The 18,660-nt window shown below is 39.1% G+C and overlaps 1 protein-coding gene across 2 annotated transcripts in view; it reads right to left on the bottom strand.

Moving 5' to 3' along the window:
- RNF168 (ring finger protein 168) overlaps positions 1-18,660 on the bottom strand; it is a 34,749-nt gene that overhangs the window by 7,824 nt on the left and 8,265 nt on the right. For both annotated transcript variants that reach the window (XM_065876741.1, XM_065876742.1), the window contains 3 exons: positions 11,308-11,384; positions 7,672-7,851; positions 5,368-5,489 (listed from right to left, as the gene is read on the bottom strand). In XM_065876741.1, the coding sequence (XP_065732813.1) occupies positions 5,368-5,489; positions 7,672-7,851; positions 11,308-11,384 (379 nt within the window). The remainder of the gene's footprint in view (positions 1-5,367; positions 5,490-7,671; positions 7,852-11,307; positions 11,385-18,660) is intronic.

Here is an 18,660-nt window from a genome sequence, read left to right as displayed (position 1 = left end):
GTGTAATTCATTTTCCTGTCTCAGGTATTTTGGTCTATTTCTGGAGCAAAACTTAGAAGTCTGAGTATTGATATATTTTAGTGAAAAGCAGAAGAAAAGGAAGTAAAAGTCAAATCTAAATTGTTCCTTAATTCTCAAAAGAATTTAAACAGGTAGGTACTAGCATCAAAACAATCTAAGACTGTATACAGTCTTCCCAAAAGTAATGGAACTGACATTTCAAGTCAGGAGAAGGAATATGTTAGTTTCTTTTTAATGCCAGAAATTCTACATTTTTTACCTCTATTTGAAAAATGGTCTATGATTAGATTCTTTACCATTTTTGTATAGAGATTTTATTATATACATATTTTATATCAACTATCTACTTAGAGATATAAAAGATTTATCAAAGTATCAGCATAAGAGCACATCTCTAAATATCTAAGCATCTTTAATAGGCTGTTTGCCACTGAAAGTATTAAGTCTGTAATATAATGGAAAACATAAAAGAAATGGGAACAAAAGGACAGGTTATAAGAGGTTAGGTATATTTTTTAAATACTTTTTTTTGGATTTTGTTAAAAAAAAATCCAAACACATACAACAACTCTGCTCAAAAATGGCACAAATGTTGGCTGTCTTCAAGTGGTGGTAACTTTGGGTGATTTTCAAAGAGCAGCTAGCTTTTATAATTAAAGAAAACAATGGAAAAATGTCTGATTGCAAATATGTAAAATCATAAGTTCCACTGTCCAAAGCACCAACGTGTAGCATATAACATTAAAATAAAATCTAGACAAAGATCTCATATAAAGAATAAATAACCCTTATAGACAAAATAGTATCCAAACCGCATATTTAGTTACATCAACCTAAATATTTACTCTGAAAACTTATGAGAATAAGAACTACCTCTCAGTTGATAAAACAGGAGTCCAGGTTTAGTCTCATTTTAATTTTGTTTCCCAAAGCTGAAGAATTCCTTCTGCCAATGTTAGACATTAGTAACCAAGTATATTAAAACCAACATAGAATTAGTACAGCTTAATAGTTGTTCAGAAATCCATAAGCAGAAAACAAAACAAAGTGTGATCAGATACCCATCTAACATAATTGGTGAAGATTTGTGAACTCTCTGGGATATTGTTTATTTACAAAAACCAAGTAATATATGAATACATGTAGGAAATATGTGTCATCATCCCTTTCCATTCCTATTTGCTTCCTCATATGTAACCAATTTTTTAAAAAATTATTTCTATACACTACACACTATCTTTTTTTAAAGCAATCATATTCTTTTGTGATTTCCTTTTTTCACTTATGTCTTATAGATCTTTATAAAAAACTATATACATAGGCCTCCCTCATAAAAACAAATAGTTTACAAGAAAATAGTTACAAAATATATGTAAGGGGTGGTGGTGGTGGTGATGTGATGAATTGGGCGATTGGGATTGACATGTATACACTAATGCGTATAAAATTGATGACTAATACATTAGTTACAGGGAGGGAGATACTGACTGGGAAAGGATACGAGTGAACCTTTTGGAAACAGTCTGTATCTTAATCTGGAGTGTGGTTTATACATATGTAAAAATTCTCCAGAAGTTACATTTAAGATTTATATATATATATATATATATATATATATATATATATACTTTAAAAAGTTTTAAAATCTTTTATTATCGTAAAAACCCGTATACTTATCACTCAGTTTAAGGGGAAAAAAATCACTGATTTTAAAATTCTTTATGGGGCCTTCTCTTCGTGCCCCAGCTGACAGGCTACAACTATCCTGAGATGCTCTTATCTCTTGCTTTTATTTATTTATTTATTTTCCCCTTGGTCTATTTTATTTTTATCGGGGTATAGTTGTTTTATAATGTGTTAGTCTTATGTCTTGCTTTTAAAAATAGTCTTAACACACACTAGTAACCCTAAACATTTTATTGCTCAGCACTGCATGATTTCTGAACTTTACATATATGGAATCATACTACATGTATCTTTCCACAACTTGACTTCTTCACACAACGCCTTCCTGCTTCAGGCATGTTTTCCTTAGCCAGAATTCATTTTCATTGCTGGAAAGTAACAGTATTCTGGTCCACTGTTGGACATGTGGGTGCTTCTGGCTCTTTACTGTTACTAATAGTACTGCTGGGAACATTCCTGCACATGTCTTCTGGGGTTTTAGTGTCTACAGTCCAGTCATAGAGCATCAACCTTTTACACTCCCACCTATAGTGTAAGTGCTCCTTATCCTCTAGGATACTTAATATTGCCAGAAAGTTTAATTTTTCCAATAGGGTGAGTATGAAATGTTACCTCGTCATTATTTTGTTGCTATTTTAATTGAGGTGCAATTGACATATGACATTATATTAGTATCAGGTATACAACATAATAATTCAATATTTGTATATGTGAAATGACCTCACTGTAATTTTTTAAAAATTCTATTGAAGTATAGTTGATTTACAATGTGCTAATGTGTTAATTTCTGCTGTACAGCAAAGTGGTTCAGTTACACAGATATATATATATTCTTTTCCATTAGGGTTTATCACAGGATATTGAATGTAGTTCCCTGTGTTCCAAGTAGGACCTTGTTGTTTACCCATCCTATATATAATAGTTTGCACCTGCTAATCCCAAACTCCCAATCCTTCCCTTCCCCACCCCACCCCCTTGACAACTGCAAGTCTGTTCTCTATGTCTGCCTCACTGTAATTTAAATTAAAATTTCCTTGATTACTAATAAAGTTCAATCTTTTCACATATGTTTTGGCCTTCAGCTTTTGTGTTTTGTGATGTCAAAATTTTTTGCCTCTTTTTCTGTAGTTCTGTCTTTTTCTCACAAATAGGTGGGTATTCTTTAATAATACACTTTTTCCAGTAAATGAGTTGAAATATCTTCTTTTAGAGGGCAGCTTATCTTTTCATTCCCTAAAGGTATTTTGATACAGACATTTTAAATCTTATTATAGTCTATTTGGTTTGCTCCTTAAAGCATCCCTCTCTACAGACATCCTCCTTTGTTATCTTCTTAAAGATTTATTTTATGTATATATGTATTTACATATTTGCTTGCTTACTTATTTACGCATGCTGCGCTGCACGGCTTGCTGGATCTTAGTTCCCGGACCAGGGATTGAACTCGGCAGTGAAAGTGCCGAGTCCTAACCACGGGACCGCCAAGGAATTCCCTTGTCTTTTTAATAGGTCTTTAATTCGCCTTAATTTTTATAGATAGTATGAATAGAGATCCAAGCTAATTTTCCCCACATATTATCCACTGTCCCACAGGCATTTATTGACAAGTACATCCTTTCCGCACTGACCAGCAATGATGACTACTGTGTTGGTTATCCAAAGTACCCCAAAACTTAGTGGCTTAAACCAACAAACATTATCTCATAGTTTCTGAGGGTCAGGAGTTCAAGAGCAGCTTAGCAGGGTAGTTCTGGCTCAGGATTTTCATGAGGGTCCAGTCAAGATGTTGGTCAGTCATCTGGTCAGTAGCCTGACTGAGGCTAGAGGATCACCCTCCAATCAGGCTCACACACAAAGGCTATTCTGGAGGTCTCACTTCCTTACTGGTTGTTGGCAGAAGGCCCCAGTTCCTTACCATGTGGGACTTTCCATAGGGCTGCTCACAACATGACAGCTAACTTTCCCAGAGCAAATAATCCAAAAGAGAAAAGTCACTTTAGGACTTAGTCTCTGAAGTGTACAATGTCCCCCTCTCTGAAGTGTACAATGTCCCTTCTGGTAATTCTGTGTATACTTAAGTCCAGCCCACATTCAAGGGGAGGGGAATTAGGCTCAGTCTTTTGAAGGGAGAAATATCAAAGATTTGTGAACATATTTTAAAAACACCAAAGCTAGGGCTTCCCTGGTGGCGCAGTGGTTGAGAGTCCACCTGCCGATGCAGGGGACACGGGTTCATGCCCCGGTCCAGGAAGATCCCACATGCCGCAGAGTGGCTGGGCCCGTGAGCTATGGCTGCTGGGCCTGTGCGTCCGAAGCCTGTGCTCCGCGTCGGGAGAGGCCACAACAGTGAGAGGCCCGCGTACCGCAAAAACATAAATAAATAAATAAAATAACCATTTTAAAGCGTACATTTAGTACATTTACAAAGTTGTGCAACCATCACTTCTATCTACTTTGTTGTTTATTTTTAAGAATTCTTTATATATTCCAGAGACTAGACCTTATCTGTTTTTAACTTTGTGTACCTTTAACCCACCAGTTTCTCCAATTTCTGCTTTTAAATTCATCAGTTTATGCTTATATTTCTAGTAAAGTTTTATCTTTATATATTTCAAAATATATATTTAGATTCATGGCAGTTATATCCTTTACGCAGAATAGTATTAATATCAATATGAAATATCCCTGCTTTTCTTTTTTTTTTTTTTTTTTTTTTTTTTTTTTGCGGTACATGGGCCTCTCACTGTTGTGGCCTCTCCCGTTGCGGAGCACAGGCTCCGGACGCGCAGGCTCAGCGGCCACGGCTCACGGGCGCAGCCGCTCCGCGGCATGTGGGATCTTCCCGGACCGGGGCACAAACCCGTGTCCCCTGCATCGGCAGGCGGACTCTCAACCACCGCGCCACCAGGGAAGCCCCTGCTTTTCTTTTAATGGTTTTTCTCGACTTCTACTTTGCATTATATCAGGCATTAACAATATTGATGTTACATGTCTATTTCTTCTTTTAATAGCAACCACCTCATTTAATGCTGCCCTCTTCCCATCTATCTCCATCTCCCTGTCCCAAATTTCCACCATCTAAAATCCTAAATTTCTATGAATTTTGAAAGGAAGCAAATTACCTGCACAATATTTACCCAGTTGAATCAAAAGCCCTTACATGTTTTTGAAGTCTAGATTGTAGCTGATAAACTTTTTCAACTATGAATTACTATGGAAAAGCTTATATCCTCATAGAGTCATCAACTCTTCCTGCTGCTAAGAGGGGCACTCTGGGGCAACGAAATTCACTCCACTGTTGACTACCTGACTCATGTTTTTTGTACAGTGGGGAAGAAATGTAATATATAAACTGGGAAAAAGAGGGTGGGGTAATGATCTAGATGCCAAACTGTAAACTCCTTCAATGAGGATGACCTTATATGGAACTAGATTCTCACTTGAATCTAAATCAAGAGAAAAAGGAAATGGGAACAACATGGAAATCCTGAGCAATGAAGATAAAAAAGGTTTCACATCCCTCTTCATGCTAGCCAGGAATCTAAGCTATGTGAGCATCTCTCTTATTTTCACTTTACATCAACCTCAGACCATCTGGAGGGTTTTCATGCAGAGCTGATGGGCCGAATTTTGATATAGCAGTAAACTATATTCACTTACTTCTGAATATCTCCAGTGTTTGTTTGTTTGTTCTTACTTTTCTTCTGTGACTTGGTTGTGAGTGGATCAGATTTTTCGGAATTCAAGGGCGAAGCCAAGATACTTCCCTCACAGAAATTGTTCTTCAACAGCAGAAAAAGCATAAAACAATTTTAAAATAAAATAAGCTATTAATTCAGAATCCATAATAGAATTTTTCAGGAATTATTAAATTCTATACATCCTTTGAATAATACTGACCATGAAAAAATTAATATAAACAAGATAAAGTTTATCTAAGTTGGTCTAAATTGCATTTTTACTCTACATTATAAACACAAAGAGCATGATGGTACTAATCTCATTAGCTGATAATTTCTGCTAACTTTTCTAATGAATAATTTCATATTTATAACTACCGTAATCTGTAGGGAAAAATTCAGAGCTGTGGCTATACCTGGTATAAAATTTATTTTGTGTTAAATAATTTAATTTGGGGATTTAAGGGCATACCAATAAATATCATCAATATTTACTTGCTGTCTTATGGCAGTCTCATAAGTTTCTTACTACACTATTGGAAAAATTAATATACTTGGTGGTGGCAGACATCTGGCCTAGGACGACCAAACTTTTACAAGTAAATGAAAAACTATTTTAAAATATCAGTAGATCTGCTCTTATAAGCCCATGTGAAAACACGAAGAATTAAAACAATAACTCTTGAAAGACAAAGTTGACCCCAGATTTTCCTCTCTGATATATTTTCTCTCCTATCCCACTTGTTGTTCTATTAATCTATGTCTTTTTTTTTTTTTTGGCCACGCTGTGCAGCTTACAGGATCTTAGTCCCCAACCAGGGATTGAACCCAGGGCCATGGCAGTGAAAGCGCCAAGTCCTAACCACTGGACTGCCAGGGAAGTTCCATAGTCTATGTCTTTTATTTAATTTCTCAATTGTGTACTGCTCCAAAGCTATTCCACTTAAATTTTAAAAGGAAATACATTTTTAAAAAGGGCATATAGGGCTTCTCTGGTGGCGCAGTGGTTGAGCGTCCGCCTGCCAATGCAGGGGACATGGGTTCGTGCCCCGGTCCGGGAAGATCCCACATGCGGCGGAGCGGCTGGGCCCGTGAGCTATGGCTGCTGAGCCTGCGCATCCGGAGCCTGTGCTCCGCGGCGGAGAGGCCACAACAGTGAAAGGCCCGCGTATGGCAAAAAAAAGGGCATATAATCTAAAACTTGGGCATATTATTATGAATGGCAGGCCTCTCAAAAATGGGGAAAAAAAACCACAACCCAATTCTGGATATACTTCATTTTGGTAAGTATATTTTAAGATATTTGTTGTTTGAAAGCAGAGGAATTGTTTTTAGAGGCTCTCAAACCTGAATGTACATCAGACTTCCCTAGATGCCTCTGGGAGTGGTATTCCCTAAATCCCATCCCCAGAGATTCAGTATTTTAAAAGAACTACAAGTGATTCTGCCAGGTTCTTTCAAATCACTGGGTCCCACTGTATCCTTTGGTCTTACAGTATGTGTTTTATCATCCTTTCTTTAATTCATTGTTCCCTGGGCAGTAATTTAACTACAGCAAGATAACAAAATCCAGGTTTAATATGTTATTTAAGAATTTAGGGACTTCCCTGGTGGTCCAGGGAAGCAGTTAAGACTGTGCTTGCACTGCAGGGGACACTGGTTTGATTCCTGGTTGGGGAACTAAGATCCTGCAAGCCACACAGCATGGCCAGGGAAAAAAAAGAAGTTAAAAAAAAATTTAATGTGCTTCACTTTCAAAAAGTGATCTGCATCCATACAATGGAATATTTTGCCACTCTTACAAAAGAATTATACACTATATGTAGTAATATAATAGGAAAAATCTCTAAGAAATAGCGAGTGAAAAAGGTCAGGAGAAAAACAGTGTGATTCACACATCCTTTTTAGGTAAAAAGAAAAAAAAGTTATAAGAAACTGTTAATAGTGCTAACTAACCTTTGGGGAAAAAGACTGATGTAATGGAATAGGAATAGGAGTGGAGAAGTGTGTGTGTGGGGGCGGGGAATGGAGCTTTCATTTTCCACTGAATAGCTTTCCTGCATAACTGAATTTACTAACAACTTATAAAAATGTTTTTTTTTAAAGCATACTTGGATTAGAGCAAATATATAACAGTATGCCAAAAAAGTTTTGCTTTAAGTAGAGCAAATATGTCAGAAATAGTTTCTAGTTATGGTGAATGCTTCGTTTTTTAGATTGTTCAAACTCACATAGTCAAAGCAATAGGAATGTAAATACTTCAAAGTTCTTTCTTAAAACTTACAATATTAAGGCTTAGCTTTCTTGCCAGCTCTTCATCACTTTTCAGTTGTTCTTCCATCTCTCTTTGCCTTTTTTCTGCCTGTCTCTTTTCCTCTTCTTCCTCCTCTGCCAGTAATCTCTGTATGTATTCTTCACTGGCTTTGTTTTCTTCTTCCTCATTGGCTCGTCGCTCTGCCTCCACCTTAAAAATGATTAATAAAGAACAATCCTTCTCTGAACTTTTTAGCATACTTGCAATATTTCTTTCTTTCTTTTTTTAAAGATTTAATTTTATTTATTTTTGGCTGTGTTGGGTCTTCATTGCTGTGTGCGGGCTTTCTCTAGTTGTGGCGAGGGGGGGCTACTCTTTGTCATGGTGTGCAGGTTTCTCCTGTTGCGGAGCACGGGTTCTAGGCATGTGGGCTCAGTAGTTGTGGCTCGTGGGCTCTAGAACACAGGCTCAGTAGTTACGGCGCACGGGCTTTGTTGCTCCACAGGATGTGGGATCTTCCCAGACTAGGGATCGAACCTGTGTCCCCTGCATTGGCAGGTGGATTCCTTCCCTCTAAAACACCTGGGAAGTCCCAATATTTCTTAAAAGAATAGAAAAATTAAAAAAAAAAAAAAGAACAAATCGGCAGGAATTAAAATTTCTCAAATGAAGTACAAATCTGGAGAGGCAAATTCCTGTAGAATAGTTCAGGAAGTCTCCTTCAGGAAGCCTTCCCCAGTCAGTCCAATGAAACCTTGATCAAAGTCTCATCCTTCCACATTTCGGTCCTTATCACATTTTCCATTACACTGTCACACATTTTTGGAGGTCTTTCTAGGTGATACTTTTCCTCAGTTAACAGAAGGCCATGTTCTGACTAATTTTGGCATAGGTTTCTGAACTAAACCCTAGCAAGGTAGAATGGAAATGATAAAAACTGACTTAAACCAAACAGTGTCCTTCCCTGAAGTTGGGATGAATCCCCAAACACAGTGGGCAGGGGTGAATAGTTGCTGAAGAAACAACCACAATGGTCATTATATGATTTACAGATGAGGAAAGACACAGAAAAGCTTTCCTAGATCAGAAAGTGATCTAACTTTCTTTTCTTAGCTCAGTAACTGGCAGCGGGGAGACTCAAACTCAGCATCTAGGACCTAAGGCCATGCTTGTGGGCATCTGAACTATACTTCCTGAAAGAAATAATGTAACAACTACTTTAGACATCTAAAGAATTTGACTCAAGAATAAGTCCTTGACCCAATTCAAGTGAAGGTGACATGAGTAAAGGTTTGTTAAGGAACTTTTAAGTCTTCTTGCTCTTAAAGGAAAGCCACTGGAAGAGACAGCTGGTTCTTCCTCTGCATACTGTTGTATATGCACCTGAGGTTCAGAAATGTGCAGCTACTTGTTATTAGCCTGAGGAGAAAGCCAGCTGACAGAAGTTAGCAAAGAAATGGAACTAGAGCTCTGGATGAAACCGACCCTGAAGCCCCTATTAACCTCTGGAATTCCAGTAAATTACAATTTTCTGTCACCTGTACTCAAAAGCATCCTGAAAAAACCTGTTCTCACTATATTGTTGTAAAGATAAAATTACTCCTTACTTAAGGAACTTCCCTGGTGGTGCAATGGTTAGGAATCCGCCTGCCAATGCAGGGGACATGGGTTCGATCCCTGGTCTGGGAAGATGCCACATGCCACAGAGCAATTAAGCCCATGTGCCACAACTACAGAGCCTGCGCTCTAGAGTCCGCATGCCCTACAGCCCGAGCACTGCAACTACTGAAGCCTGCGCGCCTAGAGCCCATGCTCCACCACAAGAGAAGCCTGAAAACCAGGAGGAAGAGTAGCTTCTGCTCGCCACAACTAGAGAAAGCACGTGCGTAGCAAAGAAGACCCGACGCAGCCAAAAAAAAAATAAATAAAACCCTTACTTAAGAACATCGTCTAGACAATATGCTGACAATTAACTATCATAATTATTTACTAGTTCTTCTAGAGCTCTTATGGTCTAATACAGTAGCCACTAGCTACATGTGGCTACTGAGTAGTTGAAATGTGACTAGTCCAAATTGAGATGTATTATAAGTACAAAATATACAATTGCACACTAAATAAGAAAAAAAGTCAATACTTTCTATACTGATTACATAATAAAATATTTTAGATATATGGGATTAAATAAAATATACATAAAATTAATTTCATCTTTTTTAAAAATACTTTAAAAAATATTTATTTATTTTGGGCTGCATTGGGTCTTCGTTGCTGCACGCGGGCCTTCTCTAGTTGTGGCGAGCGGGGGCTACTCTTTGTTGCGGTGCGTGGGCTTCTTGTTGTGGTGGCTTCTCTTATGGTGGAACATGAGCTCTAGGGTGCATGGGTTTCAGTAGTTGCGGCACATGGGCCCAGTAGTTGTGGCTCGCGGGCTCTAGAGCACAGGCTCAGCAGTTGTGGCACACGGGCTTAGTTGCTCTGCGGCATGTGGGATCTTCCCAGACCAGGACTTGAACCCATGTCCCCTGCATCAGCAGGCAGATTCTTAACCACTGCACCACCAGGGAAGCCCCTCATCTGTTTTTTTTTTTAAATCTTTAAAAAATGTGGCTAGGGCTTCCCTGGTGGCGCAGTGGTTAAGGGTCCGCCTGCCGATGCAGGGGACGCGGGTTCGTGCCCCGGTCCGGGAGGATCCCACATGCCGCGGAGCGGCTGGGCCCGTGAGCCACGGCCGCTGGGCCTGCGCGTCCGGAGCCTGTGCTCCACGGCGGGAGAGGCCACAACAGTGAGAGGCCCGCGTACCGGGAAAAAAAAAAAAATGTGGCTAATAGAAAATTTTAAATGATATATGAACCCACACCATATTTCTATTGAACAACACTGCTCTACATTAATCAGGGTAGGGGGAGTACTAGGGCTTTCCTAGTACTAGTGAAGTTCAAAGGCCGTAAACACCACTCCCTCTTTTCATATTTAGGTTCTTCACAATTAGCCCTTTATGCTTTCCTCACCTAAATGCATTGTTTGTGCCCCCCAAACTTCATATATTGAAGCCCTAACTCCTGATGTGATGATATTTGGAGGTGGGGCCTTCGGTAGGTAAGGGTCATGAGGGTGGAGTCCTCATGAAAGGGATTAGTACCCTTAGAAGAAGACACACAAGACAGATGATCTATCTCTCCCTTCCTCTCTCTGCCAGGTGAGAATACAGTGAGAAGGCAGCTGTCTACAAGCCAGGAAGCAGGCCCTTGCCCAATACCAGATCTCCCAGTGCCTTAATCTTGCACTTCCCAGATCCAGAACTGTAAGAACAAATGTTTGTTGTTTAAGTCATCCAGTCTATGGTGTTTTTGATATAGCAGCTTAAATGGACTTAAGACACCCATAATCTACCACCTTTTTCCCATCCTTTATGCTCAAAGCTTCCCGGAAATTAAAAAAATTTCCTTCATACTTAAATGCTTACAGATCACTATCACATAAGAAGAGCATATATAAATAAATTAAAGCAAGTTTTAAACTATTTTGAACACATGTAAAAAATGGAGCCTTTATAAAGCACATTAAAATTATTAACATTTCAATATATACTATTTATTTACATAAGCACATAATGTAAACACAGCAGAAAATTTTTCCAGAAAAGAGCAACTATTTAGTACTTACCTTGCTTATCTCCTCTTCATATTCTCTTCTTAATTCCCCAGGTTTACTTAATAGGCGAACTGGCTGATAGTCATCAACTGTTTCAGATCAAGAAAGAAAATTATATTATAGGCAACACCGAACTCTATGGCTAGCTTTGATCTTCCACTAAACCTGTATTAATATAAAAATGCAAAATTAAAATAAACATACAATTATGAACAGATATAGCAATATTTTTTTAATGGAATTCCATTTTAAAAGAAAGGCCAGGACTTCCCTGGTAGTGCAGTGGGGTTAAGAATCTGCCTGCCAATGCAGGGTACATGGGTTCAATCCCTGGTCCGGGAAGAAAAGATTTAACTCTTTATCCACATTCTATGACCCCCAAATCCCACTCTATATCCAACAGAAATGTAGGCATGTGTTCACCAAAATACAAGTATAAAAATGTTCACAGTAACACTACTCATAACAGCCTAACAGGATACAGAATTTTTCATTGCTTTCACTATTTAATATTTATACAACATAGTACTATGTAGCAATGAAAATAAACCATAACCACATGTATCTCATCAATCTAACCATGAGCTGAAGAAGCCCCACACAAGAGTACGATTCCATTTTTTAAAATGTTCAGAAACAAGCAAATATGAGCCATGGTGTTACAGGCCAGAATAACATCAACAGTTACAGGAACGGGTGAGTGAATAGATTCTGCAAGAGATGATTCAGGAGTTCTGGCAAAGTTCTGGGTCTTGAATGTAGTACTGGTTACACAGACATGTTCACTCTGAAAATTCACTGAACTGTAGACTTATGACTTGTACACTTTTGCATGTACCTGTCAATAAAATTTACATGAAAAACAAAGTAAAGAGGATCAACTTCCAGAATCGTAGATCTGCAGACTTTTTCTTCAACAAAACAACCATAACTGGAGAAAGGTATAAAAAACTGGTAGAATAAAGTTCCTGAAAATTGTCCTAAGAGCCCACAGCAAAAGAAGAAATATTTCCCCCCATCCCACCAAATTTACTAAATCTCAGCAAGAAAAGTGAGAATCTGTGGCACTGCAGCCACAACTGTTCTGCCCCCTCCCTAACTCAACAAGAAGGAAGCTCCACTCCAAGTGGGTGTGTCAAGACAGGAAGACAGGGCTCCCTATCTCCCTAGCTCCCAGTCAAGGGGTAGTACATCATCCCTCCAGGAGGAGCAGCATAACAGCATCTCTTATCACTTCCAGCTCAGTGCTGCAGAGCTAAGTGGAGCTGATTGTGGGCTCTGCTCTTCCGTCCACTTCCCACTCAGGCATAATATGGAACAATAACGGGGCCCCACTGCCCTCATCACAGCTCACTCATAGGGCCAAGGGTTCTAGGACAGGCAAGCCAAGGAGAAGAGACTACCATGCCTGTCCACTGGCCTGTTCCTAAAGAGAGAGGTAAGCCATTGTCTCTGCCTCCAGCTGCAGAGCAGTGGCTCAGAGATTTTGCCAAGGGAGACAGCCCATAAGAACTGAGGGCTCCAAAGATTTCCCTCAAAGAAAATGACTTTATCTGGAATAGAATGTGGATTAGTTCAAGCCTAAAGGCACTCTTGAAAACAATGGCAATTTTAGTGGTAAACACTTAAAGAGAAGGCAGGGTGGGACTTCCCTGGTGGCTCAGTGGTTAAGAATCCGCCTGCCAACGCAGGGGACACGCATTCAAGCCCTAGTCTAGGAAGATCACACATGCCGTGGAGCAACTAAGCCTGTGTGCCACAACTACCGAAGTCCGCGTGCCTAGAACCCATGCTCTACAACAAGAGAAGCCACAGCAATGAGAAGCCCGCACACCACAACAAGGAGTAGCCCCTGCTCACCGCAACTAGCGAAAGCCCGCGCATAGCAACAAAGACCCAATGAAGCAAAAATAAATAAATAAATAATTTTTTTTTTTAAAAAGAGAAGGCAGGGTGGAGTGATGTCAGCAAAATGGCAGAGCAGGCAGCTCCAAGCTCTCATCCCTCCACAGAAACGTCAAAAAAGCAAGGAGAAACTACCAGAGCCAACACTTTCAGAACTCTGGAAAGCAAAGGTTTATAGCAACCAAGAAAATGGCAACTTCAGGAAGATTGATTCAGGATGGTGCAGTAGAAGGAGTTGTGCTCACTCCCTCGTGCGACGGCACCGAAATCACAAATAACTGCTGAACAATCGTCAACAGGAAGACACTGGAACTCACCAAAAAAGATACCCCACATCCAAACACAAAGAAGCCACAATGAGATGGCAGGAGGGGCGCAATCACAATTAAATCAAATCCCGTAACTGCTGGGTGGGTGACTCACAAACTGGAGAACACTTATACCACAGAAGTCCACCCACCGGAGTGAAGGTTCTGAGCCCCACATCAGGCTTCCCAACCTAGGGGTGCAGCAACGGGAGAAGGAATTCCTAGAGAATCAGACTTTGAAGGCTAGCAGGATTTGATTGCAGGACTTCGACGGGACTGGGGGGAACAGAGACTCCACTCTTGGGGGCACACACAAAGTACTGTGTGCACTGAGACCCAGGGGAAGAAGCAGTGACCTCATAGGAGACTGAACCAGACCTACATGCTAGTGTTGGAGGGTCTCCTGCAGAGGCGGGGGGTGGCTGTGGCTCACCGTGGGGACAAGGACACTGGAAGCAGAAGTTCTGGGAAGTACTCCTTGGCGTGAGTCCTCCCAGAGTCGGCCATTAGCCCCGCCAAAGAGCTGGGTAGGCTCCAGGGCTGGGTCGCCTGAGGCCAAACAACCAAAAGGGAGGGAACCCAACCTCACCCATCAGCAGACAAGAGGATTAAAGTTTTACTAAGCTCTGTCCATCAGAGCAACACCCAGCTCTACCCACCATCAGTCTCTCCCATCAGGAAGCTTGCACAAGCCTCTTAGACAGCCTCATCCAGCAGAAGCCAGACAGCAGAAGAAACAAAAACTACAATTCTGCAGCCTGTGGAACAAAAACCACATTCACAGAAAGATACACAAAATGAAATGGCAGAGGACTTTGTACCATATGAAGAAATAAGATAAAACCCCAGAAAAACAACTAAATGAAGTGGAGATAGGCAACCTTCCAGAAAAAGAATTCAGAATAATGATAGTGAAGATGATCCAGGACCTTGGAAAAGGAATAGAGGCAAAGATAGAGAAGATGAAAGAAATGTTTAACAAAGAGCTAGAAGAATTAAAGAACAAACAAAGAGATGAACAATACAATAATTGAAATGAAAAATACACTAGAAGGAATCAATAGCAGAATAACTGAGGCAGAAGAACAGATAAGTGACCTGGAAGACAGAATGGTGGAATTCACTGCCATGGAAGAGAATAAAGAAATAAGAATGAAAAGAAATGAAGACAGCCTAAGAGACCTCTGGGACAACATTAAACACAACAACATTCGCATTATGGGGGTCCCAGAAGGAGAAGAGAGAGAGAAAGGACCTGAGAAAATATTTGAAGAGATTATAGTTGAAAAATTCCCTAACATGGGAAAGGAAATAGCCACCCAAGTCCAGGAAGCGCACAGAGTCCCAGGCAGGATAAACCCAAGGAGAAACACGCCAAGACATGCAGTAATCAAACTGAAAAAAATTAAAGACAAAGAAAAATTATTGAAAGCAGCAAGGGAAAAACGACAAATAACACACAAGGGAACTCCCATAAGGTTAACAGCTGATTCCTCAGCAGAAACTCTACAAGCCAGAAGGGATCGGCATGACATATTTAAAGTGATGAAAGGGAAGAACCTACAACCGAGATTACTCCACCCAGCAAGGCTCTTATTCAACACAGAAATCAAAAGCTTTACAGACCAGCAAAAGCTAAGAGAAATCAGCACTACCGAACCAGCTCTACAACAAATGCTAAAGTAACTTCTCAAAGCGGGAAACACAAGAGAAGAAAAGGACCTAGAAAAACGAGCCCACAACAATTAAGAAAATGGTAACAGGAACATAATTATCGATAATTACCTTAGACATGAATGGATTAAATGCTCCAACCAAGACATAGGCTCGTTGAATGGATACAAAAGCAAGACCCATATATATGCTGTCTACAAGTCTCACTTCAGACCTAGGGACACATACAGACTGAAAGTGAGGAGATGAAAAAAGATATTCCATGCAAATGGAAATCAAAAAGAAAGCTGGAGTAGCAATACTCATATCAGATAAAATAGACTTTAAAATAAAGAATGTTACAAGAGACAAGGAAGGACACTACATAATGATCAAGGGCTCGATCCAAACAGAAGATATAACAATTATGAATATATATGCACCCAACATAGGAGCACCTAATACATAAGGCAACTGCTAACAGCTATAAAAGAGGAAATTGACAGTAACACAATAATAGTGGGGGACTTTAACACTTCACTTACTCCAATGGACACATCATCCAGACAGAAAATTAATAAGGAGACACAAGCTTTAAATGACTCAACAGACCAGGTAGATTTAATTGATATTTAGACGACATTCCATCCAAAAACAGCAGATTACACTTTCTTCTCAAGTGGGGACGGAACATTCTCCAGGATAGATCACATCTTGGGTCACAAATCAAGCCTCGGTAAATTTAAGAAAATTGAAATCACATCAAGAATCTATTCTGACCCAAACGCTATGAGATTAGAAATCTATTACAGGGGAAAAAACGTAAAATACACAAACACATGGAGGCTAAACACTACATTACTAAATAACCAAGAGATCACTGATGAAATCAAAGAGGAGATCAAAAAATACCTACAGACAAATTACAATGAAAACATGACGATCCAAAACCTATGGGATACAGCAAAAGCAGTTCTAAGAGGTAAGTTTATAGCTATACAAGCCTACCTCAAGGAACAAGAAAAATCTCAAATAAATAATCTAACCTTACAACTAAAGGAATTAGAGAAAGAAGAACAAACAAAACCCAAAGTTAGCAGAAGGAAAGAAATCATAAAGATCAGAGCAGAAGTAAATTAAATAGAAACAAAGAAGACAATAGCAAAGATCAATAAAACTAAAAGCTGGTTCTTTGAGAAGATAAACTAAATTGATAAACCATTAGCCAGACTCATCAAGAAAAAGAGGGAGAGGACTCATATCAATAAAATTAGAATTGAAAAAGGAGAAGTTACCACAGACACCACAGAAATACAAAGCATCCTAAGAGACTACTACAAGCAACTCTATGCCAACAAAATGGACAACCTGGAAGAAATGGACAAATTCTTAGAAAGGTATAACCTTCCAAGACTGAACCAGGAAGAAACAGAAAATATGAACAGACCAATCAAAAGTAATGAAATTGAAACTGTGATTAAAAATCTTCCAACAAACAAAAGTCCAGGACCAGATGGCTTCACAGGTGAATTCTATCAAACATTTAGAGAAGAGCTAACACCCATCCTTCTCAAACTCTTCCAAAAAACGGGAGGAAGGAACACTCCCAAACTCATTCTATAAGGCGACCATCACCCTGATACCAAAACCAGACAAATATACTACAAAACAGACCAATATCACTCATGAATATAGATGCAAAAATCCTCAACAAAATACAAGCAAACAGAATCCAACAACATATTAAAAGGAACATACACCATGATCAAGTGGGATTTATCCCAGGGATGCAAGGATTCTTCAATATACGCAAATTAATCAAAGTGATATACTGTATTAACAAATTGAAGAAGAGAAAGCATATGATCATCTCAATAGATGCAGAAAAAGCTTTTGACAAAATTTAACACCCATTTATGATAAAAACTCTCCAGAAAGTGGGCACAGAGGGAACCTACCTCAACATAAGAAAGGCCATATACGACAAACCCACAGCAAACATCATTCTCAATGGTGAAAAACAGAAAGTATTTCCTCTAACATCAGGAATGACACAAGGATGTCAACTCTCACCACTATTATTCAACATAGTTTTGGAAGTCCTAGCCGTGGCGATCAGAGAAGAAAAAGAAATAAAAGGAATACAAATTGGAAAAGAAGTAAAACTGTCAGTTTGCAGATGACATGATACTATACATAGAGAATCCTAAAGATGCCACCAGTAAACTACTAGAGCTAATCACCGAATCTGGTAAAGTTGCAAGATACAAAATTAATGCACAGAAATCTCTTGCATTCCTATATACTAATGATGAAAAATGTGAAAGAGAAATTAAGGAAACACTCCCATTTACCACTGGAACAAAAAGAATACCTAGGAATAAACCTACCTAGGGAGACAAAAGACCTATATGCAGAAAACTATAAGACACTGATGAAAGAAATTAAAGATGATAGCAACAGATGGAGAGATATACCATATTCTTGCACTGGAAGAATCAATATTGTGAAAATGACTATACTACCCAAAGCAATCTACAGATTCAGTGCAATCTGTATCAAATTACCAGTGGCCGTTTTTACAGAACTAGAGCAAAAAAATCTTAAAATTTGTATGGAGACACAAAAGGCCCTGAATAGTCAAAGCAGTCTTGAGGGAAAAAAAATGAGCTGGAGGAATCAGACTCCCTGACTTCAGACTATACTACAAAGCTTCAGTAATCAAAACAATATGGTACTGGCACAAAAACAGAAACATAGATCAATGGAACAAGATAGAAAGCCCAGAGATAAACCCACACACCTATGGTCAACTAATCTATGATAAAGGAGGCAAGGATATACAATGGAGAAAAGACAGTCTCTTCAAAAAGTGGTGCTGGCAAAACTGGACAGCTACATGTAAAAGAATGAAATCAGAACACTCCCTAACACCATACACAAAAATGAACTCAAAATGGACTAGAGATCTAAATTTAAGTCTGGACACTATAAAAGTCTTAGAGGAAAACATAGGAAGAACACTCTTTGACATAAATCACAGCAAGATCTTTTTTCATCCACCTCCTAGAGTAATGGAAATAAAAGCAAAAATAAACAAATGGGACCTAATGAAACTTCAAAGCTTTTCCACAGCAAAGGAAACCATAAACAAGATGAAAAGACAACCCTCAGAATGGGAGAAAATATTTGCAAACGAATCAATGGACAAAGGATTAAACTCCAAAATACATAAACAGCTCAAGCAGCTCAATATTAAAAAAACAAACAACTCAATCCAAAAATGGGCAGAAGACGTAAATAGACATTTCTCCAAAGAAGACATACAGATGGCCAAGAGGCACGTGAAAAGCTGCTCAACATCACTAATTATTAGAGAAATGCAAATCAAAACTACAATGAGGTATCATCTCACACCAGTTAGAATGGGCATCATCAGAAAATCTACAAACAGCAAATGCTGGAAAGGGTGTGGAGAAAAGGGAACCCTTTTGCACCG

Source organism: Phocoena phocoena, chromosome 4 (genome assembly GCF_963924675.1).
Source record: "Phocoena phocoena chromosome 4, mPhoPho1.1, whole genome shotgun sequence".
Lineage (NCBI taxonomy): Eukaryota > Metazoa > Chordata > Mammalia > Artiodactyla > Phocoenidae > Phocoena > Phocoena phocoena.
The sequence above is the reverse complement of the archived record's forward strand: the minus strand, read 5'-3'. Positions and strand labels throughout refer to the sequence as shown.